We start from the raw sequence: 27,101 nt of genomic DNA, 5'->3' as shown, positions 1-27,101 counted from the left end.
TAATAAGTAGCTCATAATAATTTGATCATTCTATACAAGTTTGATTTGAATACTAAACACTCCTCTCTCTAAAGTGGTGTTCTTTCATCTTTAAGTAGTTAGTAGAAACTCAAGAATACCACTTTTAGATAGGTCACATGTTCTCATCCTCATATGTACCATATGGATAATATTTTTTTCTAGTTATAAGGTCTTTCTTTTTTTATTAAATCTCATCTGTAAGAAAGATCTCATAATTACATTGTTATGTCTAGATCAAAAAAAAAATTATGACTAAAAGAAGAAAAAAATATTTTTTTACTAGTATAAAATATATTTTACAATAATGAAAGACGTAATTGAAAGATTGTATGATCTACAAGTTATCATTGTAAAGATATACCCTTCAACACTCAATATTACTCATATTGTCTATTCATATTGTCTGGTACTAGAATTATAATTTTGATGGTAGATAAGATAATTTTGAAAGTATCTCTTTTATGTCTACTCTACAACTAAAATCTAAACTCATTTATTTATTGAGACTAATTTAGAACATATGAAGAAGAAACTCACCCCCACTAAACCTTATTATCTCAACTATTTTTTCTTTATATAATCATAATTATCATCTCCCACTCATGAAATTTCTCCTCCTATTTAGCACACTTCTAGAAATCCTTCCAAATGCCCTAAAGTAAACACAAAAATATTACCCATAATAGAAAATCGCATTTGGTTACTATCTTCCCATCAACATTTTGTAACACGAAAATAAGAATATGCCAAAAATATATATAACATATATAAATGTGGTATTTATAATTCATATTTATACATTTTGTTTCAAGATCCTTTCACAATGATCATTATTATTGAGCCAATACCCCTTATAATTTGATTTACAACAATATATTCTACAAATAAGGAAAAGTCATGCTATTCAAAACTTGCATTTCTTCTCATTAAATGGGATTGGAATTGAACATCATTAGGTACAAAAAGAAAAAGGTCAGAGAATATTAAATTAGATACACTTGACTGAATATAAAAATTACAACACAAAAATGTAGAAAAGAATTGCAAGTTTAAAATTAAGCTACAAAAAAAAGTGTAGTACTAAAATATGGTGGCTATTATAATGCATACAAGAATGAGTTTGTAGAATTCGTAATATTGTTCTATCACAAGTGGAGCTCAGAAGCAAGTTTAGGAGGCCACAAAGGAGCTTTCCCCAAAATCTAAGAAAATGTACCTTAAAACTAGTTCTTATCTCTATTGTGCAAGAGTTTTCAATTATTCAAAGTTTGAGACTATTCATTACTAACTACTCCAGCTACTTTTATCATTATCTTAATGACAATATTTCAAATTATCTCTTTTATACAAGAAAAACAAAAAAAAGTTGTGTCTTATAAGAGCTTACCCAAAATAACCCCTATGTTTACACTTACCTCCACAACATGAATGATAAATGATGATGAAAACTATTGCATTCTCTCTTAACAAAATATAGAAATAGGAAACATACACTAAAATGATTATACGCATGAAAGGCTTGCTTGAATCTTATGTGAGGTAGTCATGACTTATTTTTATAAATTATGACAAAACATAAATGGTGGTGATGGTAGTGGTCGTAGCAAATCTAACTAGTTGGAAAAATGATCAAAAAATGCTAAAGGAAGTGTTGAAATATTAAATGTAGCATGTGGTTTTCCCTAGAGCCAAATGCCCACCTACCACCTTGATGGCCAGCCAAACGGTCAAAAAAATTAATGCATGATAGGTGAGTTCAAAATTGAAAAACAAGAGGGAAAAGCATTTTTAGGAAAGAAACAAAACAAATGAGTTAATTTCATTCAATCAATTGATGCAGTTGAGTAGTTGTAGAAGAGTAGGTTGTAGAGCAGAGAAGAGAAGTCGATCAACAAATCAAGTTAGAGTTCAGAAGATAGAAGGAAGATAGTTTCGTGTCTGCAGTTACACATATTTCCTCTTGTCATTATGTAAGTTCATTATTTTGGATTTGTCCTATGAAGTAGTGATTGCTCTAGACATTATTGTATGCAGCCATTAGAGCTATAAGTTTTAAGTTTTATCAATTTGAAGATTTTAGGGTTCTTGGATTGAAGCCAAATGCTCCCAGATTTTGTAATAGTTTTATCATATTTGAATAGAAAGCAAGCAAGAAAGTAGGAAAACATCCTTGTGTTTCTCTTTTTCTATTCATCATTCTATAGTATTTTTTCATTTGATAAGTTCGTATTTGAAAGCTTCATCCTTCGGCTCTCTGCATTTTAATGGTGGAAAAAGTTCAGACTGGAGGTCTGTGAAAAGGTCACTTAGTTTGTACAAGAGATATTGTCTTTTTCGAGTCCACCAAGTCTCCCTCTCTACCCTCACTAAGTTCACTCAGTTTCTTTTTGTTTACTGAGCTCACTCAGCATTCTCTACTGTTGAGCATCAACTAATAGTGGTGACTAAGCTCACTTGGCATACATTATTGCCAAGTTGCCCTTATGTGCCGAGTTCACTTGACTTCATCTTGTGCTAAACTTACTTGACACCCACTACCTATCACTTGGCACTCACTTGTGCTGAGCATTGTCATTTAACATTAGTTGTTGTCAAGAAAAATTTGAAAGTGTTGTGAATTCTTTTTCACATGGTATCAGAGCTTTGAAGCCCCACATCCACAGTGAGTTAGGGCATTTTTTTTTCTAAGATATTTTACATGGCAGGGGATGCAGGAAAGATATGGCTGCAACCACCATCCTTTAATAGAAAAAATTATGACACATGGGAAAAGAAGATGAAAATCATAATGGTTGCAAATGATTTATGAAATTCTGTGATTAATGGGTTCAATGATGTGATAGATTCAACTCAGCATGATGTGCTTACCAACAACCAAAAGACTCAACTAAAGGAGTCAAGGAGAAAGGATGTAAAGACATTAAGTTTGATTGAGGCAACAATGAAAAAGACAATTTTTCCCAAGATTGCAATAGCAAATTATGCAAAGGAAACATGGGACATGCTTGATAAAAACTTCAAGGGGACTGATAAGGTTAGAGTAGTGAAGCTACAAATGATCAAAAGAGAATTTGAGAACCTTTAGATGAGGGAAAATGAACCTATTATAGAGTTCAGCTTACGAATCTCCACTTTGATAAACTAGCTCAAATCAAATAGAGAAGATTATGATGAACAGAGGATTGTGGAAAAGATATTGAGGAGTTTACCTTATAAATATGACAACCTTGTTATAACTATAGAGGGAGCAAAGGACCTCACCACATTGACCATGGATGAGTTGATGGGAACTCTTCAAACCCATGAGCATTGGATAAATAGATCAGCAACAACTTTCCAAGAGCAGTCTTTCAAGGCTCAAGAGAATTCAAGAGGTAGGGGGAGAGGAAGAAATGGCTCTGGTAGAGGCTTAATAAGTAGAGGTCATAGAAGGAATGATCAAAGGAATACTGGTGCAGAAAGCTCAAGATGAGCAAGCAACCAAGAGGGAGCAATGACCTCTCAAAATAGCTCTAAAGGAGGTAAGAAGAATTACAACTCCAACAAGAGAAATGTTGAATGCTACTACTATCATAAGTATGGGCATTATGCAAGTGAATGTTGCAAGAAATAGGGTGATCAGTGAAAGAAAAATGCTAATGTGGCTGATGTGAATATGGGAAATGCAAACAATCCCACAACCTTCATCATGTGTAACATTGGTGAAGAAGGCAGCCCTGAGGTATGGTACATACATAGTGATTGTAGCAACCACATGAGTGGTAATGAAAATTTATTTTATTTTATTGATAATACTTTTAAGTTTGAAATTAAGATGGGAAATAATGGAACCATTCACATAGTGGACAAAGGATCTATCATGGTCCATACCAAGCAAGGTGAAAATGAGATATTGAATGTGTATTTTGCCCTTGGTATGAAGCACAACTTGATGAGTACTGGACAACTCTTTCAAAATGGATACAAGGGGCTGATGGAAAATGACAAGTGTATCATTCATGAGAGGGATGGGAGCAATAGATTACTTGTAATAGTCCAAATGACAAAGAACCAGATGTTCCTGTTGAAGATAGAGACATTTTTCTCTTCTTAAGTCAATGTTACATCTCCTAAGCATGTATGTACACTACTACATCAGCAATCAACTCTTAGGAGAATGATTGAAGACCCCTCCAAGCTTTGACATCTCAGTTATGGACATTTTGGCTTTGCTAGTTTAATTTTTTTTTCCCAAGAAAAGAATGATAGATGGCTTGCCAAGTATAGTAGATTCCTATTACAAGTGCGAGGGTTGCATTTTGGGTAAGAAACATAGGCGTCCCTTTAATTCTAGAAATTATAGAAGGGCTAGAGCATCATTAGAATTGGTGCATTCTAATTTGGTAGGCCCTATGAAAACTACTTCTATTAAGGGTAGTACTTATTTTATGACATTCATAGATGATTTGAGTCGTAGAACATGAGTGTATTTTTCGAAGAAAAAATATGAAGCATTTGAAAAATTTGTTGAATTTAAAGCACTGGCTAAAAAATAATGTGGACACTATATTAAGGTCCTTAGATTAGATAGAGGCAAGGAGTACACCTCCAATATATTTGTAAATTTTTGCAAGAAAAATGGCATAAGAAAAGAGCTCATAGCTAGTTATACTTCGTAGCAAAATGGAGTGACTAAGAGAAAGAATAGGACCATTTTTGAAATGGAAAGAAGCGTGATGAAAGAAAAAGAACTCCTAACTGAAGATTGGGGAGAAGTTGTAGCAATAATTGTTTGATACAATTGTTTAATTGTGTGTTGTCTTTGATCTTATAGAAATGTCATATCATTTGACAGACAATATCTACCAAGCTTAGTTGATCGGCAAAGAAAATTTCAAAGTATACTAAGTGTTCTTGAAAATTACTCTATAGAAACAGTGTCTACCAAACTTAATCAGGCATCAAAGGGTTTTGTGGCTTAAATCAATGGTAATAAAGTTCACAAGGTTAATAGAGGAAAGTTAGTGTTTACCAAGTTCACTCAGTCTCCAAAGGATTTTGTAGGGTTCACAGTATTAACCGAGCTTTAGTTGGAGATAAGTTATGGAACAGTGTTTACAAAGCAGGGTCGGCCAATGAAGGATTTCATTGTTTTAAGAAATAAATTTTAATTATTTCATGTAATATTTGTAGCTGACTAAGAAAATAATTATTGGTAATTGTAAGTTGGAAATAAGTCGACTTGACAATATGTAAGGTATAAATAAAAGGTCAAGATGAGAATTCTAAAGTGAGAATGGTTGATCATGCAAGTGTATTGATTGTTTGAAGAGGAAAGTGTGAGAAAACTTTGAAGAATGGTCAGATATCCTTGAGGAGCAGAAAAGTTGTATTCGATCAAAGAGAAACTAGTGGAGCAAAACATAGATCTATATAAAAAATTTAGTTGCATCTCATTCAGGTCATTTCATTGTTACTTTCTTACCATTATAGCAGTGATTCCTAAATCTCTTAGCAGAGTTGGTTTAACAACTATTTGTAAATCCTCTAACAAGGTGATAGTTCTATTGAATTTTTCTAAAGTCCTTTTGCAAGGCCACTCCTAACAAGGTGATTAAATCCTTTAACAAGGTCACACCTAATAGTGTGTTTTGTAACCTTTAATTGGGTTGGCTCCTAATAGGGCTCACTTCAAAAGAGTGAAAATCAGTAGCTAGTTACTTGGTGGTTTTTCCCATATTAGGTTTCCATGTTAAATTTGGTGTCTCATGTGTTCATGTTATTTATTTTATGGTTGCATGTTAATCACTATGAATGCTTAAGTATCTGTTAACATAACATATGCTGCATCTACCAAGTTACAGTATTTGTCTTTGTGTTAACTAAGTGATAGCAGTAAGTAGTTTTATTAGACATCTAAGGGATTTGTGGATTTATTTTTGTGGTAACTGATTCACCCTACCCCACCCCCCTCTTAGTTGCTCTATTTATATTTCCAACAATAACAGTATATTTGATTAATAGGTATCCTACAAAATTAGTTCATGACAAGATTCCTCTTGAGGCTTAGTCAAGGAACAAATGGACATTTGAACACTTGAGAGTGTTTGGATGTGTAGCAAATGCACATGCGCTTAAAGAACATAGGCACAAGCTGGATGAAAAATGTGTGAAGTGTATCTTTATAGGGTACAACTCAAAATCAAAGGCCTATAGGCTATATGATCCAATTAACAAAAAGATCGTCATTTTAAGAGATGTGGAGTTTCTTGAAAATTAGTCATGGGATGGCTTGGTAGATGAATCCTCAAGAACTTCAAGTAAAGTGTCTACTATTGAAGAGGAAGAAGATGACATTAGTGATTAGCAAGAAGATGGAGTAGCTAATGTGGATTGCAAACAAAGGAAAATAGGCAAGCAACCCTTAACATGTCGAGCAACAGCTCCAAGCACATCAAGATAGCCATGAGCTAGTATGCAAAATAGTAGCAGCAATAACACTAAAAATTCAGATCCCACTCTCATCTCCCTATTGCAAAGAAAGATTAAATGTCTAAGGGAGATATACCAAGAAGAAAGGTATGATAAGGATTATGATGAGAGTGTAAATTTTGCATTATTTTTTCATAGTGATCTAATTTATTTTGAGGAAGCTATGAATGAAGAGAAATTGTGTAATTCCATAGAAGAGGAAATAGATGCTATTGAAAGAAATAAGACATGGGAGTTAACTACTTTTCCTCCAAGAAGCAAGTTATTAGAGTGAAATGGGTTTACAAGACCAAGTGCAATACTGAAGAAAAAATAGATAGGCATAAGGCATGTTTAGTTGTCAAGGGGTACAAACAATAGTATGGTAGACATTAAAAATGCAGAACATTAAGGTAACCCAACACAAATGGAAGGTATATCAGATGGATGTGAAGTCTACTTTCATGGATGAAGCATTTAAGGAAGAAGTTTATGTAGAGCAACCACCTGGTTATGAAGTTGCAGGTGAAGAACACAAAGTGTATATATTGAAGAGAGCTCTATATGAGCTCAAGCAAGCTCCATGAGCATGGTACACTAGGTTTGATTCATATTTGATGAGAAATGGCTTTAGCAAAAGTGATGATGAGCCCACACTTTACATCAAGGCAACAAATGGTAATGTGTTAATTGTTGTCTTATATGTTGATGACTTAATCTTCACTAAAAATGAAAATTTTCTAATTGGTGAGTTCAAAGAGGCCATGAAAAATGAATTTGAAATGATAGACCTAGGTCTCTTGAAGTATTTTCTAGGCATAGAAGTAAAACAAATGCATGATGGCATCCTCATCTCTCGAGGAAAATATGCAAGTCGGATCTTGGAGAGATTCAAAATACAAAATAATAAGGCAGCCCCAACACCAACAGTAGTAGGTTTGAAGTTGAGCAAAGAAGATTGCAACAAAAGTGTGAATCCAAAACCATACAAGAGTATGGTTGGAGGTTTGATGTATTTGACTGTAGTTTGGCTAGACATGATGTATGCAGTAAGCTTGATTTCTAGATTTATTGAAATACCAAAATATTCCCATTGGCAAGCAGGAAAAATGATCTTAAGGTATGTTAATGGTACCAAGGGATTTGGGATTTTGTATATTGCAAAAAATGATTTCAAATTGGTTTGTTACACAGAAAGAGATTGGGCTAGAAGTTAAGATGATAGGAAGAACATTTTTAGATACATGTTTCATATGAAATCGGGTGCAATATCATGGGCATTCAAGAAGCAACCTATTGTTTCTCAATCTATAGCTGAAGTTGAATACATAGCAGTGAATGCAACAACATGTGAAGCTATTTGGTTAAAGAGGGTCTTGACAAATTTAAATGAAAGGCAAGAGGATGGAACCACAATTTGCTGTGACAACATCCTGAATTGCATTGTCCAAGAATTCAATCTTCCATGGTAGAAGTAAGCATATAGAGATTAGATATCACTTCATCAAAGAGTTGGTGGAGAATGGAGGTGTCAAGATAAAATTTTGCAACTTAGAGCAATAGCTAGCAGACATTTTTACAAAGCCTTTGAGCACTAGAACTTTTGGGCACCTAAGAGAGAGTCTTGGTGTAGTTGATTTAGATCAAGACTGATCCTTGTTTTTTTTTGGCTCAGGACAAAGGGGGAGTGTCAAAATATTTAATGCAGCAGGTGGGTGGTTAGCCCCTAGAGAGAAATGCCCACCTACCACCCTAACGACTAGCAGAACGATCAAAAAAGTTAATGCACATTAGGTGAGTTCAAAATTGAAAAATGAGAGAGAAAAATATTTTTTGGAAAGAGACAAAAAGGAATGAATCAGTTTCATTTGATTAGTTGATGCAGTTGAGCAGTTGCAGAAGAGTGGGTTGCAAAGCAGAGAAGAGAAGTCGATCAGCAAATCAATTTAGAGTTTAGAAGATAGAAAGAAGTTAGTTTCATGTCTGCAAGAGTTTAGAAGATAGAAGGAAGTTAGTTTCATGTCTGCAATTGCATGTGTTTCCTCTTTTCATTCTGTAAGTTTGTTGTTTTCGATTTGTCCTGTGAAGCAGTGACTACTCCAGCCATTTTTGTATGCAGCCATTATAGCTGTAAGTTGTAAGTTTTAAGTTTTATTAGTTTGAAGATTTTAGAGTTTTCTAGTTGAAGCTGAATGCTCCTAGATTTTGTAATAGTTTTATCATATTTGAATAGAAAGAAAACAAGCAAGTAGGCAAACATCCTTGTGTTTCTCTGCTTCTATTCATCATTGCATAGTATTGTTGCATTTGATAAGTTCATATTTGAAAGCTTCATCCTTCGGCTCTCTACATTTTAATGGTGGAAAAAGATGGAGGTCTATGAAAAGGTCACTTGGTTTGTACAAGATAAGTTGTCTTTACCAAATCCACCAAATCTTCCTTTCTACCCTCACCAAGTTCACTCGGTTTCCTTTTTGTTTACCAAGCTCACTCGGCATCCTCTACTATCAAGCATCACCTAACAGTGGTGACCGAGGTCACTGGGCATACACTATTGCCGAGTTGCCCTTGTATGCCAGTTAACTCATCTTCATCTTGTGCCGAACTTACTCGGCACCCACTACCTGCTGTCACTCGGCACTCACTTGTGCCGTATTAGTTGTTGTCGAGCAAAATTTTAAAGTGTTGTGATTTATTTTTCAGAAGGAGAGCTAAAAGAATAACATTATCAATAAAAAAATAGTATCTTTATTAAAAATAACCCAAATACAAAAGAATAACATTATCAATTAAAAAAAATAGTATCTTTATTAAAAATAATCCAAATACAAAATGGAAAAAGAGAAGCCAGTACTGTTGCAGAAATACAAATAAGTCAATTCAAATTCTGTTTTCGAACCCATATTCAAATCTGATGCATTAAGAAATCATATAATTCAAAAGCTTCGATCGGATTTCAAGTCCTTTTACAAAGCTATTGCGGGCCCTCAATTGTCACAAACAGACTATGATTAAAAATAGTATTTGATCAAATACCTGTAAATGCAACCCTACTTCTGCTACATTTAGCGTATTGAAAACACCAGACGGCGGATTGTTAGGCACCCCACTAGTAATAAGATTAAGAAAATCGAAGTAAAGAGGTCTGAGGCGCCAAAATGGACGAGCATTACAAAAAAACTAGAATTTTTGTAGTCTAACGATGTGAAAAGCCTTAAGAAGATCAGTGTTCATCTATGAATCAGTCAAGCATTCGCAAGTATGAGTCAATGAGGTCCACACAGGCCATTCGTGCAAGCATTTAAAAATTTAATATCCACAAACGTCCACGTCAGGCTCCTGTGCTTAACAGTAGTCAACTATGAAAATAAAATATTACTTCACTCTGTTGGCTATAAATAGGCAACATTCTACACTTCCCTAGTTCAAACGAACAATCACAATTTTTAGGGCACAAAAGAAAAGAGTGGGGAAAGAATGTCTTCTTCTAAAGGGGAGATTAATGTTGTAGGGAGTAATCTCAAGAGAAAAGCCCAGTACAATGAGTTCATGCAAGTGAAGAAAACTGTATAAATGATATATCCTCTTCTTCCCTAGGTTATGGCCCTTGTGAAGATGTACCAGAATCATACATGGTTGCCACATATTCAGAAAGCATGAATTCTGGTCAAGAAGGGAGTCTATGCAAAGAGAATGGCTCAGAGGAGAGCCTGTCTTTGCATGGAGTTGTGAAGAATTCAGCCATTGAAGGCTGTACTTATGAGTACATCAATGGTGAAAGTGAGAATGGGAGTTTCAGGAGGAAGAAATCAGGGGTGGAAGGAGAGAGGAATTACAGAGGAGTGAGGAAGAGGCCATGGAGGAAATATGCAGCAGAGATAAGAGATTCAAGAAGAAGAGGAGTGAGGGTGCGGCTTGGAACATTTGAGAGTGCAGAGGATGCAGCCATGGCTTATGACAGGGCTGCCCTCACCATTAGAGGCCCAAGAGCCATCCTCAACTTTCCTATTTTCACTTCATCTTTCATGCAGCTGCTAGATGAATTCAGTGAAGAGAAAGAGTGTCTTGATGGAGGATCTAAGATTAGAGAAGAGAAAGAGTCTCTTGATGGAGGATGTGAGATTAGAGAAGAAGAAGAAAAAGGGGAAAGCACAAGTGAGGGCAGTGAGAAATTTGTGATAGAGTTCGAGGATATGGGTATAGATTATTTGGAAGACTTCCTTCTCACTAGTGAGATAATAACTGCTTCCTGGATCTCTGATTCTCTGCAGGAGCAGCTAATGTTTTAGTTCCTTTGTATGTCTTATAATCACTGTTGATTCTGAACAAGACTTTCTAGTTTTAATATTTATACACATAAGGCTAAAAACCTGCCAGAACTTTAAAAACAGTATGCACAATATTACTCTAATCTAAAAAGGTCATTGGGCATTCTGTGAGAGACTTGCTTTGGTTTAATGAAATTAGGTATTCCTACTATCTTTTTCTATGCATTGATCTAATTCAAAAGTTTTCAAAATGTGTTATTTTTGCTTTAACCTTTGATTTTATTCAGATGATAACTTATTAGTCATATTCTGTGTTTTATAATCATTGTTGATTCTGAACCAGATTTTCTAGTTTTAATATTTATCCGCATAAGGCTAAACACCTGTCAGAAGTTAAAAATTAGTATGCACCATATTACTCTAATCTAAAAGCTCATTGAGCATTCTGTAAGAGATTTGGTTTGGTTTGGTTAATGAAATCAGTTATGCTAACTATTTGTTTCTATGTATTTTAAGCTTTGATTTCAGTAACAACTGATTTCATTCTGATGATAGATTGTCAAATTTGATTTTAAATGATCGAGAAAACTTTTGAAATTTATGTTTCAATTTTTTTTAGTTCGCTTCCTCTTAAGATGATTATAGAAAGTAATTTCTAATAAAAGTTTTGTAAATATAAATTGTTTTTAGACCTTCAATTCCTTTGACTTCTGATATGGTTCAGTTAAAAACATCAATTTAAATAGTTTGTAGTAAATTGCTTTGTGAATCCATTTTATCACATGATAGGATCATGAAATATGAGTTAAACTGATATAAAAATGTTTAGACAGTCACACTAACTGTTGTAAATTGTTTTTTGTGAAAAAAAATTATTCTGCTCTAGTTTCTCTTCATCAAATTAATTTTTCTATAATATAAGATTCTTAGAAATGTGAGCATTTTTAAGCCCTTCAATTATTTTGACCATTGATACTTTTGTAATAAGTTATTTTACTTTTCCGTCACTTGATTCTATTGATAGATCATGAATATAATTCAAAATGTTAATGGAAAAGTGTTTACACAATTATGTATTCAAAAGTTTTTCTTATTTTACTTTTTAAAATTAATTTAATTTTAATAAAATTGGTTAATGCACCTTGTTTCTTTGTTTCAATTCTTCTCACTTGAAAACTTTTCTTTTGACCAATTTCATTGTAATAATGGATCACATAATACAATCCTAAATTGCAAATAGAAAATACCTACATGATCATTTACATAATATTTCAGAACTTTTTTGAAAAATTAGATTTATTTAAATGAAATCAGTTATTCAGCTCTTTGTTTCTCTGTATCAATCTATTTTATTTATCATCTAAAAGTGTTGCAAATGGGATTGGTTTCTAAAGATCTTTAGTTAGTTTGAGTACTGATATAGTTCACTACAAAACATTCATTTTAAATATTTTGCAATGAAAAAAATTTCTTCCTTGTTTTACTTAACTTTTATAATAGATCATAGAACATGATCTGAAATGTTGATAAAAGAATACTTACATATTCATATAGGTAAGATTTAGAAAAAATAACTGAAAAATTGTAAAAATTTTAGTCTGATATAATAAAATTAGTTATTCAAATTATTATTTTTATCTATTGCATATCATTAATCCAGCAAAAAATGGAGTCTGTGAGACAAATAGCTATACCCGCTTAGACTATGAGCATACATCATAACTATATAATACGTTTTTTTTTTAAGGTGAAAGACAAAAAGCTTGATATATATAAATAGAAGATAAATACAATACAAAAGAAGTTTTGAACTAAACGGAAAACTACACACCAAACCAATAGCAGAAATAGAACTCCAAACATAGCACAAACATCCTAGAGCAAAGTCACCCCATTTGGGAATGCTTGGACTGTACTGCTGCATCTTGAATCGAGGCTGAAACTGAACAATTTTCCAAATATTATGTTTGAAGATTCCCTCCAAGCCGGTGAAAAGAATAGGACATGTGTAGGCCAGTTGGAAACATTGATCACAGTTTAACAATCTCTTTGTCAATAAAAATAAGATGTTCCAAATCTGGAAAATTATTCACATAGATCTCCATGCCTGTAGAGTCTAGGTAAACACCTTTAGAACCCCAAATCGCGAGTAGGTCAGCTATAGAATTCCCTTCCCTGAAGACATGGGAAATATGACATATTTCAAACATATCTAACATATTCCAGATATTAGACATGACATATTTGATTCTTTAGTTAAGAGTGTTTCTATTAATGCAAGCATTAGTGATGAAAGTAGAATTGCCTTCCACTTGAATCTTCTGAAGCCTCAATTTTTTTCAAAGAATCAAGCCATGGAGTAAAGCATAGGCCTCAACCAAATTATTCATACTTGAAGGTAAAGGAAGACACTTAAATGCAACTACCTCACCCAAATGATTTCTTAAACAAATGCCACATCCCGATTTGTCTGGATTTCCCTTAGAGAAACCATCAAAATTTACTTTAATAAAACCCATAGACAAAGGCTTCCACCTAATATATGATCTATCTACCTTTTTATTCACTAAGGGTGTAGATATATGAATGGGGGAACAACAATATATTTCCACTCTATTTCCACTCTTTAAGGAGAAAACTATCCCAATGAGTAAAACTGTAGTTACTAACCTTTTCTTTCACATGTGCATTTACCACCTCTGAGATAGACTTTTCTAATCCTTTAAGCACCACTTCTATGGGACAGCTCACACTTTGAAATATTTGTTTATTTGACTCCCACCAAATTTCCCACACTACTAATGTAGGAGTACACTTCTAGATACATGCAAAGTAAGAATTTGAAAAAAGAGTAGGTCATGAATCAAACAAATCCCCATAACTTATTTAGAAGAGGCATAGATAGGTTCAGCTTTGATATCACTAAATACGAGCATTGCTGGGCAAAACTGCACTGAACAAATAAGTGATCCACATCTTCAAACACTTCCTTACATAATACACGTTAAAGAGGTTGTGAGATATTGAGTTTTAGCAATCTATCACTAGATAAGATTATCTTGCTCAATGTGAGCCACATGAAGCAACCAGCCTTGGGAAGGACCACATTATTCCAGCAAAAAAAAAATGCCCTTTGCTTTGCTACATGATGTTCCAACAAAGATAGTGCTTTGTACCCATCTTTGAAAGAGTACTCGCCATTAAGTGAAGGAGCCCACAAGATATCATCATTTGTATTCTTAAGAAAGATCTTCCCCTTAGACAAAATTTTATGGAGACACAATTTATGGTCTTGAGAAATAGGTAAAGTGAAAGGATTTTTCTAAATGGCTTTACCAAAAAATCTTTCTACTGCTAGGACATAATCTATCAAAAAGATACCCTAGTTATCTTTGATGATCTAAGTGACCCCATTCAATACATTATTGACCATAAGAGGAGGCATACCATACCACGAATCCTCCCAAAATTTAATTGATTCACCATTTTTCACCTCCCAATATATGAAGTTGGTGATCAACTCCCTCGAAGAAATCATAAAATTCCACATCGCTGAACCATTTGGTGGATTAGAAATTGTTAAAATGCATTTGGAATCTTGAGAATCCATGTACTTTTCTTGCATAATTTTGTACCAATTATTCTCAGGATTCCTAAACATGTTCCAAACTAATTTGGCTCCAAAAGCAACATTCCTCTTGCTCATGTCATGCAAACCAATCCTGCTCTTTACTTTATCGATAGCCATTTCTTTAAGGGATATCAAAGGGATTTTCTTGTCATCAGACATGTTGTTCCAAATGAAATCTCTAATTGCTTTTTAAATTTTTTTAAGAATGATAGCTGGCACTTTTAAGATAGAAATGGTATAATTAGGAATTGTGGATATAACTAATTTGACCAGCATGATTTTACCTAATAGCGATAACCATCTATACTTCCAAGAGCAGATCCTACTCTTAATCTTCTCCAAAACTTATTTCTAGTTAGAAGTTTTGGTGTCACCGGCAAATAAAGGGATGCCAAGATATAATGAAGGCAAAGTTTCTTGAGAAAATCCTAAAATATTGATCAGCTTTGTGGATATCACTTCATAGGTAAAAAAACACATAAACTTTATACTTATGAGCATTAATCCTCTACCCTGAAAACTCCATGTAAAGATCTAGTGTTCTTTTAATTTCTTTGGGTTCTTGGATATTGGCTCTGCCAAATAATAATGTATCATCTACAAATAAGGAATGAGTAACTGCCAAGGATGTGCCCGCAATCTTGATATCTATCCATTTTTGTTGACCTTGTTTAAGGTTAATCATCCTACTAAAATCCTCAGCCATGAGAATAAATAAAGATCTACCAAACAATAATGTATCATCTACAAATAAAGAATGAGTAACTGCCAAGGATGTGCCCGCAATCTTGATATCTATCAATTTTTTGTTGAACTTGTTTAAGGTTAATCATCCTACTAAAAGCCTTAGCCATGAGAATAAATAAAGATGGGGATAGTGTATCACCTTGTCGGACACCTTAAGTGGATTGAAAGAAATCGCCATTCACAATCACCAAAAAAAAGGCTCTAGAAATACATGTCCTAATCCACTTACATCATTTCACATCAAACCCAAATTTGAGAAGGACTTTGAAGAGGAAGGATCATTGTATTTTGTTGTAGGCTTTCATCATGTCTAATTTAATCATTAGAGTCAGGGATATATTTGAATGAATAGAATGGAGCACCTCATGTGCAACTATAGCTCCATCCATTGTTTCTTTACTTGGAGAAAACCCACCTTGTTTTGATGATACTATTTTTGATAAGATTATTTGTAATCTTGAATATATGGCCTTGGTGAAAATCTTGTAAACTATTTTACATAGTGAAATGGGTCTGAAATCTATAAATTTTCGTGGATTTTTGACTTTGGGAATCAAAGTGATGTTTGTACTATTAAAATTTCTTAGCATAGAACCGCTTTTTCTAGACTCATCTAATGTAGCCCAAAGGTCTGTCTTAATAATATCCCAACATTTCTGAAAAAATAAAGCTATAAACCCATTAGGACCTAGACCTTTATCCAAATTCATAGCGAAGACAACTTTTTGTAATTCTTTGATGGCGAAAGGTGCTAACAAATGCTTGTTATCCTTGCAAGTTACTAACAAGGGAATAGCATTAAGAAGTTCGCGTTCCTTGTCTTGTGGAGTGAGAGAGTCCAAGGATGGAGCCAGCAAGTCATTAAAGAAATTAACACCCTCCTTCTTAATGCTTTTATTACTTTAAATATTTAATATTTTTAATTAAAAATTAAATTAAAATTAAGTTTATACTAAAACTTATAAGAAGTACTAAGCCACTCTTTGTCACTTGTTCTTAATCATGTTTCAACTAAAAAACATGTTCTTATATTTGTTTGTCTTTATGTTCATAATTCTCAACTTTATATTATTAAGTGGATTATTCAACACATCTAGAGCTCTTGGATGGAAAAAATCAAGAAACTAGTTCTCAAAGTAGTTATATTTTGATGATTTCATCATAATTATAAAAATAGTCTTATCATCCTATTTCTAACAACTATGCATCTTAATAAATAGTCCAAAATAATTATATTTTCTAAGAAATATTGGCCGTCCAAATGTTGTATCATTCATGTTAAATTTTACCAATCCAAACAATAGCTTTTCACTACTGAAGGTTAACTCCAAACCCCAAACCATAATTTGATCATTCTCTACAAGTTTCATCTGAACACTAAACACTCCTCTCTCTAAAGTGGTGTGCTTTCATCTTTAAATATAAACTCAAGAATAACACTTTTAGATAGGTTACATGTTTCTTATGTTCATATGTACCATATGGATAATAATTTTGTCAGTTATGAGGTTTCTAGAAACTTATGATTTGTTTTTATATTAAATCTCATTTATAAGAAAGATCACATAATTAGACTCTTAAGTCTCAATTAAAAAATTTGTATAAATAAAAGAGGAAAAAATATTTGTTTACATTTATACAATATATTTTACAAAAATGAAAGATGTAATTGAAACATCATACGATCTACTAGTTGTCATTGTAAAGGTAGACCCTTCAACATACAATTCCACCCAAATTGTCTTTTACTAGAATTATAATTTTGAAGGTATCTCTCTTTTATCTCCACTCTACAACTCAAATCTAAACACTTTCTAGGAATCCTTCAAGATGCCCTAAAGTAAACACTAAAATAGTACCATTAATAGAAAATCTCATTTGGTTACTATCTTAATTTTATTTACAACAATATATTTCTAATAATTTAATCATTGATGAGGATATCACTTTACTTGTTATATTTCATCTACTTCACCTATGGGCATACCAAAATCTTGTTTCTTATTTATATATCAAAGAAAGAAACTCTACAATAAGATATGTATTAATCTAGGCTAATTCTTCTCCCATATAACAATAGAGATATGAATGATGTTACATGTGTATAAATAAGGAAAAGTCATGTTATTCACGACTCCATTTCTTCTCATTAAATGGGATTGGAATTGGACATGATTAGGCACAAAAAATAGGTCAAAGAATGCTAAATTAAATAGACTTGACAAAATATAAAAATTACAGCACAAAAATGTGGAAAAGAATTGCATGTTTAAAATTGAGCTACAAACAAAAGTGTAGTACTAAAATACTGTGGCAATTATATTGCATAAAAGAATGAGTTTATAGAATTCTTAATATTGTTCTATCACAAGTGGACCTAAGAAACAAGTTTAGGAGGCCACAAAGTAGCTCTCCTCAAAATCTAAGAAAAATGTACCTAAAAGCTAGTTCTTATCTCTATTGTCCAAGGGTCTTCAATTATTCAAAGTGTGAGACTATTCATTACTAACTACTCCAGCTACTTGTATCATTATCTTAATTACAATCTTTCAAATTATCTCTTTTACATAAGGAAAAAAACAAAAAAGAAAGAAAGTTGTGTCTTATAAGAGCTTACCTAAAATAACCCCTATGTTTGCACTTACCTCCACAACATGAATGATGATGATTAAAACTATTGCATTCTCTTAAAAGAAGACAGAAATAGACAACATACACTTAAATGATTATACACATGAAAGGCTTGGTTGAATCTTATGTAAGGTGGTCATGACTTGTTTTTATAAATTATCACAAAATGATAAATGGTGGTGATGGTAGTGAATCTGACTAGTTGGAAAATGATCAGAAAAAGCTGAAGGAAGAGCTAAAAGAATAACATTATCAATAGAAAAACAACATCTTTATTAAAAATAATCCAAATAAAAAGTGGAAAAGGAGTACTGCTGCAGAAATACAAAATAAGTTAATTCAAATTCTGTTTTCGAACACATATTTAAATCTGTTGCATTAAGAAATCATATAATTCAAAAGCTTCGACCGGATTTCAACTCCTTTTACAATGCTATTGCGGGCCCTCTATTGTCACAAACAGACTATGGTCAAAAATAGTATTTGATCAAATACATGTAAATGCAAACCTAATTCTGCTACAGTTAGCGTATTAAAAACACCGGACGGCGGATTGTTAGGCACCCCACTTGTAATAAGATTAAAATAAATCGAAGTAAAAAGGTCTGAGGCGCCAAAATGGACCAGTCTAGCAATGTGAAAAGCCTTAAAAAGATCAGTGTTCTTTTATGAATCAGACAAGCACTCGCAAGTATGAGTCAATGAGGTCCACACAGGCCATTCGTGCAAGCATTTAAAAATTTAATCTCCACAAACGTCGACGTCAGGTTCCTGCGCTTAACAGTAGTCAACAATGAAAATAAAATATTATTTCACTCTCTTGGTTATAAATAGGCATCATTCTACACTTCCCTAGTTCAAACAAACATTCACAATTTTTAGGGCACAAAAGAAAAGAGTGGGAAAGAATGGCTTCTTCTAAAGAGGAGATTAACGTTGTAGGGAGTAATCTCAAGAGAAAAGCCCAGTACAATGAATTCATGCAAGTGAAGAAAAGTGGTATAAATGATATACCCTCTTCCTCCCTAGGTTATGGCCCTTCTGAAGATGAACCAGAATCATACATGGTTGCTACATATTCAGAAAGAATGAATTCTGGTCAACAAATGAGTCTATGCAAAGAGAACGGCTCAGAGGAGAACTTGTCTTTGCATGGAGTTGTGAAGAATTCAACCATTGAAGGCTGTATCTATGCGTCCATCAATGGTGAAGGTGAGAATGGGAGTTTGAGGAAGAAAAGGAGGGTGGATGGAGAGAGGAATTATAGAGGAGTAAGGAAGAGGCCATGGGGGAAATATGCAGCAGAGATAAGAGATTCAAGAAGAAGAGGAGTGAGGGTGTGGCTTGGAACGTTTGAGAGTGCAGAGGACGCAGCCATGGCTTATGACAGGGCTGCCCTCACCATTAGAGGCCCAAGAGCCATCCTCAACTTTCCCATATTTACTTCATCTTTCATGCAGCTGCCAGATGAAGTCAGTGAAGAGAAAGAGACTCTTGATGGAGGATCTGAGATTAGAGAAGAAGAGAAAGAGTCTCTTGATGGAGGATGTGAGATTAGAGAAGAAGAAGAAAAAGAGGAAAGTACAAGTGAGGGCAGTGAGAGATTTGTGATAGAGTTGGAGGATATGGGTGTAGATTATTTGGAAGACTTCCTTCTCACTAGTGAGATAATAACTGCTTCCTGGATCTCTGATTCTCTGCAGGAGCAGCTAATGTCTTAGTTCCATTGTATATCTTATAATCACTGTTGATTCTGAACAAGTCTAGTTTTAATATTTATGCACATAAGGCTAAACACCTGCCAGAACTTTAAAAACAATATGCACAATATTACTCTAATCTAAAAAGGTCATTGGGCATTCTGTAAGAGACTTGCTTTGGTTTAATGAAATTAGGTATTCCTACTATCTGTTTCTATGCATTGATCTAGCTCAGAAGTATTCAAAATGTGTTGCTTTTGCTTCAACCTTTGATTTTATACAGATGATAATTTCTTAATCATATTCTGTGTTTTATAATCACTGTTGATCCTGAACCAGATTTTTAAATTTTAATGTTTCTACGCATAAGGCTAAACACCTGTCAGAAGTTAAAAATCAGTATGAACCATATTACTCTAATCTAAAAGGTCATTGGGCATTCTGTGAGAGATTTGGTTTGGTTTGGTTAATGAAATCAGTTATGCTAAGTATTTGTTTCTATGCTTTCTAGCCTTTGATTTCAGTAACAACTGATTTCACTCTGATGATAGATTGTCAAATTTGATTTTAAATGATCAAGAAAGCTTTTGAAATTTCTGTTTCATTTTTTTTTAGTTCACTTCCTCTTATGATGATTATAGAAAGTACTTTCTAATAAAAGTTTTGTAAACATAAATTGTTTTTAGACCTTCAATTCCTTTGACTTCTTATATGGTCCAGTTAAAAACATCAATTTAAATAGTTTGTAGTAAATTTCTTGGTGAATCCATTTTACTCTTATGATAGGATCATGAAATATGAGTTAAACTGATATAAAAATGTTTAGACAGTCACATTAACAGTTGTAAATTGTGTTTTGTGGAAAAAAAATATTCAGCTCTGGCTTCTCTTCATCAAATTAATTTTTCAATAATATAGGATTCTTAGAAATGTGAGCATTTTTAAATCCTTCAATTCTTTTGACGTTTAATACTTTTGTAATAAGTTATTTTACTTTTCGGTCACTTGATTCTATTGCTAGATCATGAATATAATTCAAAATGTTAATGGAAAAATGTTTACACAACAATTATGTATTCAAAAGCTTTTCTAATTTTATTTTTTTAAATTAATTTAATTTTAATGAAATTGGTTAATGCACTTTTGTTTCTTTGTTTCAATTCTTCTCACAGTTGACATAGTTCACTTGAAAACTTTTCTTTCTAAATAATTACCTATTGATTATTCTCTTTTGACCAATTTCATTGTAATAATGAATCATGTAATATGATTCTAAATTGTAAATAGAAAATACCTATATGATCATTTACATAATATTTCAGAACTTTTTTGAAAAATTAGCTTTATTTAAATGAAATCAGTTATTCAGCTCTTTGTTTCTCTATATCAATCTATTTTATTTGTCATCTAAAAGTGTTGCAAATGGGATTGGTTTCTAAAGATCTTTAGTTAGTTTGAGCACTGATATAGTTCACTACAAAACATTCATTCTAAATAATTAGTAGTGAAAAAATAAATCTTCTTTGATTTATTTAACTTTGATGATAGATCATAGATTATGATCTGAAATGTTGATAAAAGAATGTTTACATATTCATATAGATAAGATTTGAAAAAAATATGGAAATTTGTAAAAATTTTAATATGATATAATAAAATTAATTATTCAATTTATTTTTTCTATTGCATATCATTAATCCAGCAAAAAAAAGAGTCCATGAGACAAAAAGTTATACCTGCTCAGACTATGAGCATAAATCATAACACCCAAATTCAAAAGACAAAATATACAATTTCAGACGGAAATATCAATCATTCAAAATACAACATAAGTTTCACAATTAGAAATACAAATCAAAGTCTACATCATCAACTATATAATCTGGGAGATCGTTGATGGAATGTGAGATGGTAACATTCTGGGAGATCGTTGATGGAATGTGGGATGGTAAAATTAATAGAAGAGACGGGTGGATTGATGTAAAAACTAGGCTCTTTTCTAGTATAATAATTTATCTGGACAATTTTGACAACCTCTTTGTTCATCCTTTTTCCTTTGTATTTGAGGTACTAATGAACTCAGCCAATGTAATGTCAAATCTCTTTATTTGATGGTAGTGTATCTATGCACTATCTTTCTCTTTTCCACCATTGCCTTTTCTGTTAGAAATAATAATTAGGATTAATTGTCTGTCATTAGATGTTTCTAGATCATTAGGTTTAGGTATTTTGGTTGTGTCCATTGTAGTATTTTCGAAAAGCATGTAGATATTTTGTCTTATTGGCTAATGTTAGATTTTTCTAGAATATTGTACAGTTGCCTATGAAAAGGCACTATGTGAAATCACAGTGAATGAAATACAGTCTATTTTTATTGTACCATAGCACATTGTGCTTAGTGTTTTCATTTTTCTTATGCCTACCCATCTATCAAATTGATATCAAAAAGAGGAATTTGGAAGATTGTGCGTAAGAGGATTGCAGCAAAGAAAGGGGATTGAAAGTCAATACAAACCATTTAATTGTGAGATCCATAAGTTTCTTGTTGCCTTATTTAGGGTTTAGTATATGTGTATTTTTTTTTATGAATTTTGATTAGGTGTGGCCCTTCAATTCCATTTTTTTGTAAAGAGTTATGATGATTAAGCTTTTAGAATTAAGCTTATATTTGATTCATATAGGTTATCAAATATAATCTTAAATGGTTATGCAGAGCAAATTAACCTAGCTATTATAGCTTGGGACATTCTTGAGATTGCATATCAAGGTACAAGTAAGGTAAATATTGTTAAATTGGAAGCACTTAGAAGAGAATTTGAGAATTTAAAAATGAAGGATTCTGATTCTGATGAGCAATTTTCAAATCATGTGATAAATTGGCCAATCAAATAAGAATGAATGGTGATGAGCTTACTGATCAGAATATTGTAGAGAATATTTTAAGAAGTTTGCCTCTTAAATTTGATAATATTGGGGTTGCAATTGAAGAATCTAAGGATTTAACAACATTATCTATAGATGAGTGTTTGGATCATTGTATAAACATGAAGACAAGTTGAACAAGCATAATGGATAGTGGTAATTCACTAGAGAATGCATTTACAAGACAAATGACATTTCGTATAGGCAAACAAAGAGGAAATTCTAGATTTAGAGGAAGAGGAAGAGGTAGATATAATTATCAAAAAGAAGGAAAGAGTCTAGATCCAAGAGGAAGTAGAAATCAATACTTCAACTCAAGGGGATGCAATAACAGCTAGAAATTATAGAGGTATGATAAAACAATTGTTCAATGTTATTACTACAAGCAGTTTGGACATTTTCCAAATGAGTGTAGAAAGAAACAAGCTGAAATGAGTAAGAAAAATGCAAATTTTTTTGAGTAGTTTTGAGACATTGTTCATTACTTGCAATGTAGCCCAAGAGAGTTCAAATGATTTTTGGTTTTTAGATAGTGGTTGCAGAAATCATATGACAAGAAACAACGAGTTTTATGAAAGCTTGGATAGATCAATTAAATAGGAAGTGAAGTTGGGAAATAATGAGATAATGGAAGCAAGTGGAAAAGATACAATCAATGTAATAATAGAGCATGTTAAGAAATTTATTTCTCATTTATAATTTATACCTGGTTTGAAATATAATCTTATAAATGTGGGGCAACTTAGTCAAAAAGGTTATAGAGTTATTTTTTTTTAAAATGTGTGGACAATATTTGATATGCCTCCTAGTAACTTGGTGATTGCAAGGGTATAAATGACAAATAATAGAATGTTTGAAGTTCAGATGAAGAGCAATATTATTAATGAAATTGTAGGAAGTTTCAAGGCAACAAGTCAATATCAGACATGGATATGACACTTGAGTTATGGTCATCTAAATCTCAAAGGATTATCTTTATTGCAAAGAAAGGAAATGATAAAGAGGCTTACCTCTAATTGAAGCATCATTACGTCCATGTGAAAGTTACATCTTTTAGCCAAACATCATAGAGAGAGCTTTACAAAAGGGATATCATATAGAGCAAGGGTACCTTTAGAAATTGTACATTCAGATATGTGTGGTCCAATGAAAATACCATCATTAGGGGGGAGCAGTTATTTCTTAACATTTATTGATGAGTTTAGTAGAAAGACATGGGATTACTTTATTAAATACAACTCTGAAACATATGGAAATTTAAAGAATTTAGCACTTTTGTTGAGAAATAAAGTGGTGTACCTATTAAGGTATTGAGATCTAATAGAGGAGGAGAGTATAAGTCATGTGAGTTTTTAGATTATTGCAAGGATCATGAAATCAAAAAGAAATTTACTACTAGTTACACACTACGGAAAAATGGTGTCATAGAGAGAAAGAATAGGACAATAATGGAGATGGAAAGGAGCATGTTGAAAGGTAAGAATCTCCTTAACGAGTATTGGATTGAGGTAGTTTCTTGTGCTATTTATACCTTGAATAGGAGTCCAACAAAGATTGTGAGAGATATGATTCCACAACAAGCATGGAGTGGTAAGATTCATAGTATTTCTCATCTTAAAGTATTTGGTTGTATTTCATATGCACATATTCCAAAAGAAACTAGAAGTAAATTAGATGACACGAGAAATTTGTTGGCTATGATGAGCAATCTAAGGCACATAGGTTGTTTAATCCTATCACCAAAAAAATTATTGAGTAGGGATGTTGTGTTTAAAGAGAATGAATCTTGGGATGGAAATGTAGATACAATTATTATAGGTGCTGCAACAATACCATATGATGAGAAGGATAAAAAGGATCATGAAGATCAAGAGGATCAACCAAGTGACCAAGAAGGAACTCTGCCATGAAGTCCAGAAGGAGATCATTTAGAGAATGAAGTTGAACATGGAGAATCTTTGAATTCAGAAGAAAGTAATGATTCAAATCCTATACTTGCACAATTGAGATCAATGATTACAAGAAAGAAAAATAGAAGCTTGAATGAGATTTATGATCAAGGAAGTAAAATAGATTTGCAATCAAATTTTACTTTATTTTCTTAAGATCCTATATATTTTGAAGATGTAATTAAGGAAGGACATTGGATTAATATAGTGATTGATGAAATAGAATCTATTGAGAGAAATGATGCATGGGAAATTTGTAAGAATTTGGCTTAGGCCAGAATTCACCCAAGAACTAAAGAACTCAAAACAAACACATAGTAGACCAAAATAGAGAGAGTATGATCAGAATGACGATATTCATTCAATATGCTAGCTTAAGAGTACACTAGGAGTGTTTGTATATAAAGGCCTCTCAAGTAGCACCTAGATGAATGGATAAGAATGACAAAGTTTCATATGTGTATAGAAGATTCTTGTATTGTAGACAACATGTGCTTAAAAGAGGTGTGGACCCTTGTGATTTCATCATGACAACTCACAAGAGTGCACATACTCCTAGGTGACTAATAAATAAATATTAATATAATACATTAACCTAAGTAAACATAAGTAAGTGTAATAAGTAAATACTTATTTACACCAAAAACCCCCCTTAAGTGCAACTTAGGGAAATGCCCTTAAGCTTACGAAATCTAGGATGCAATGCATACTGGGTCCCAACTACTAGGCCATGTTAGGTACCCATGTACATACTGATATGCAATCTCTAATAAAGAAGGGAAAGAGGGAAAACCTCATGGGAAAAACCCTCCCCCAAAAGAGAGAAAAAAGGAGATGTATGGATGGATGGAGTAATCAAGACCCCCCCAATTACGACATACATCTAGTATATAGATAAGAGAATGATAAGATGAGGAAGAGAGATAGGATAGGCTCCCCCCCCCCCCCCCCCCAAAGAAGAATGCCGAATAGTGACTACTCTAATGAAGAAGCTGATCCAAGACTACAGAATGGTGTTCCTCCCCTTAGGAAGAACAAATGCCAAAGGTACAAATGAGATGCTTCCACTATGTGTGGAAAAAATCCCATGGATAAGTGATGCCTCTGAAACCTGCTCAATTGGGTGAAGAACCTATCTCAAAGAACTATCTATCTCTGCAACTGATGAAGAACCTTGCTACAACTACTGATCATAAGTATGCACAATCACTTCAACCTGTGAGGATCGATCATGTAGAGAATGAACAAGAGAGTTGGATGGAAACCTCATGACAACTGAAGAAGGTGATTCTGCATCAAGAAGAAGAGGTAGATCATCAATATTGTCTCCCAAATCTATCACTAAACCTGTATGTAGAAGACTGGATGTACTCTATTGTACTGGACCTATCACTATGGCTATATATGCATGCAGACTAAACTGATATAGTGACATCTCACTAAAACTATCGATAGAACCCACGTGTCACTATTAGTTTCCACATGATATGATGTGCAGAGAGGAGTAGAGGACAAGCTTGGTGAACTTTCCTCAAAGTATACATCCTTCTCCACATATCTGATGTGTCTTAGGATCTAGAAGTTTGTATGCCTTCACACTATCTTCATAACCAATGAAGGTACAAGGTCGAGATAACTACGCCTTGCATCCGCCAGAAGATCTATTTGCCCATGTAGGACAACTAAAGACTCTGAAGTGTGTCACAATATGTTTTATGTCATACTATGCCTCAAAAGGAGTTTTTCCATCTAAGGCTAGATGAGGAGAATAATTAAGAATGTGAGTGACACTTGAGATTACTTCAACTTCTAATGATAGATCAAGAGACTTGGCATGGATCATGCAATTTGCCATAGACTTAAGAGTTTGGATCATCAATGTGGCAACATTTGTCTTATGTGGACTAAATGTAGGTGGAGTCTAAAGATCAATTCCCTCGAGTCTAAAAAAGTCCATAAGTCTTCTATACACATACATGCTACCATTGTCCATTCAGAGTACTTTGATGGCCTTTCTAGATTTCTGTTCTACACAAGTCTTGAAGTCTAGAAACTTGTCCAATACTTCATTCTTACTATGCAGAAAGTAGACCCAAGTGAACCTTGAAAAGTCATCAACAAAGGTAAGTATGTAGCGACCTTGTCTAAATGCAAAATGACCTGCTAATACCATGTGAACCATCTGTAGAACACCTAGTGCTCTTGAAGACTTACCCCTTTGTAACTTCCCTTCTAGATGCATATCCACTGAATGTGTTGTACATTCACCCTTAGAAAAGTTGATTTGAGGTAGACCTTTGACCATTTTGTCTGTGCAAATTTGTTGAAGATAGTGGAAGTCAAGATGACGATACCGCTCATGCCGTAATTGCATGTTTAAATTGGATTGAGATAACAAGGCCTATTAAGGAGACTTGGGCACAAAATGGGAGAAAGAATACAACCTTTTGTTATGATTCACTTTCCCCCACTGCAACCAAGGAATCATCTTTAAGACTGTGCAGTTTTACTAAGTCTAGAAGGAACTCAACTCTATGTCCATCTCCAAGGTGAGTGATTTTGTAGATTGAAAGGAGATTTGAACTTAGGTTTGGAACATAGAGAACATCTTGAGACTCTCCATTTTCCATCTCCACATTTCCTTTCCCTTCAACTTTCATTTTTCTATCATCTCCCATGAAGATGTGTGGTACCTTGGACTGGTTCATTGAAGAAAAATCCTCCTTTGAAGAACCCATGTGATATGAGGCACCTGAGTCAAATATCCATTCCTTTGAAGAGT

At 33.2% G+C, this 27,101-nt stretch overlaps 2 protein-coding genes across 2 annotated transcripts; both read left to right on the top strand.

The window, feature by feature from the left end:
* Positions 1-10,103: 10,103 nt before the first annotated feature.
* On the top strand, positions 10,104-10,760 carry LOC149544971 (ethylene-response factor C3-like). Its single transcript, XM_089796026.1, has one exon. It carries the CDS (start codon positions 10,104-10,106, stop codon positions 10,758-10,760), a length of 657 nt encoding a protein of 218 aa, XP_089652152.1.
* A 7,896-nt stretch (positions 10,761-18,656) lies between these two features.
* LOC149544970 (ethylene-responsive transcription factor 1B-like) lies at positions 18,657-19,469 on the top strand. The gene has a single exon (XM_089796025.1). It carries the CDS (start codon positions 18,657-18,659, stop codon positions 19,467-19,469), a length of 813 nt encoding a protein of 270 aa, XP_089652151.1.
* The last annotated feature ends 7,632 nt before the right edge of the window (positions 19,470-27,101 follow it).

This window comes from Cupressus sempervirens, chromosome 8, assembly GCF_028749045.1.
Source record: "Cupressus sempervirens isolate cs-2001-9-10 chromosome 8, ASM2874904v1, whole genome shotgun sequence".
Taxonomy (NCBI): Eukaryota; Viridiplantae; Streptophyta; class Pinopsida; order Cupressales; family Cupressaceae; genus Cupressus; species Cupressus sempervirens.
This window is presented reverse-complemented; position numbering and strand designations above follow the sequence as displayed.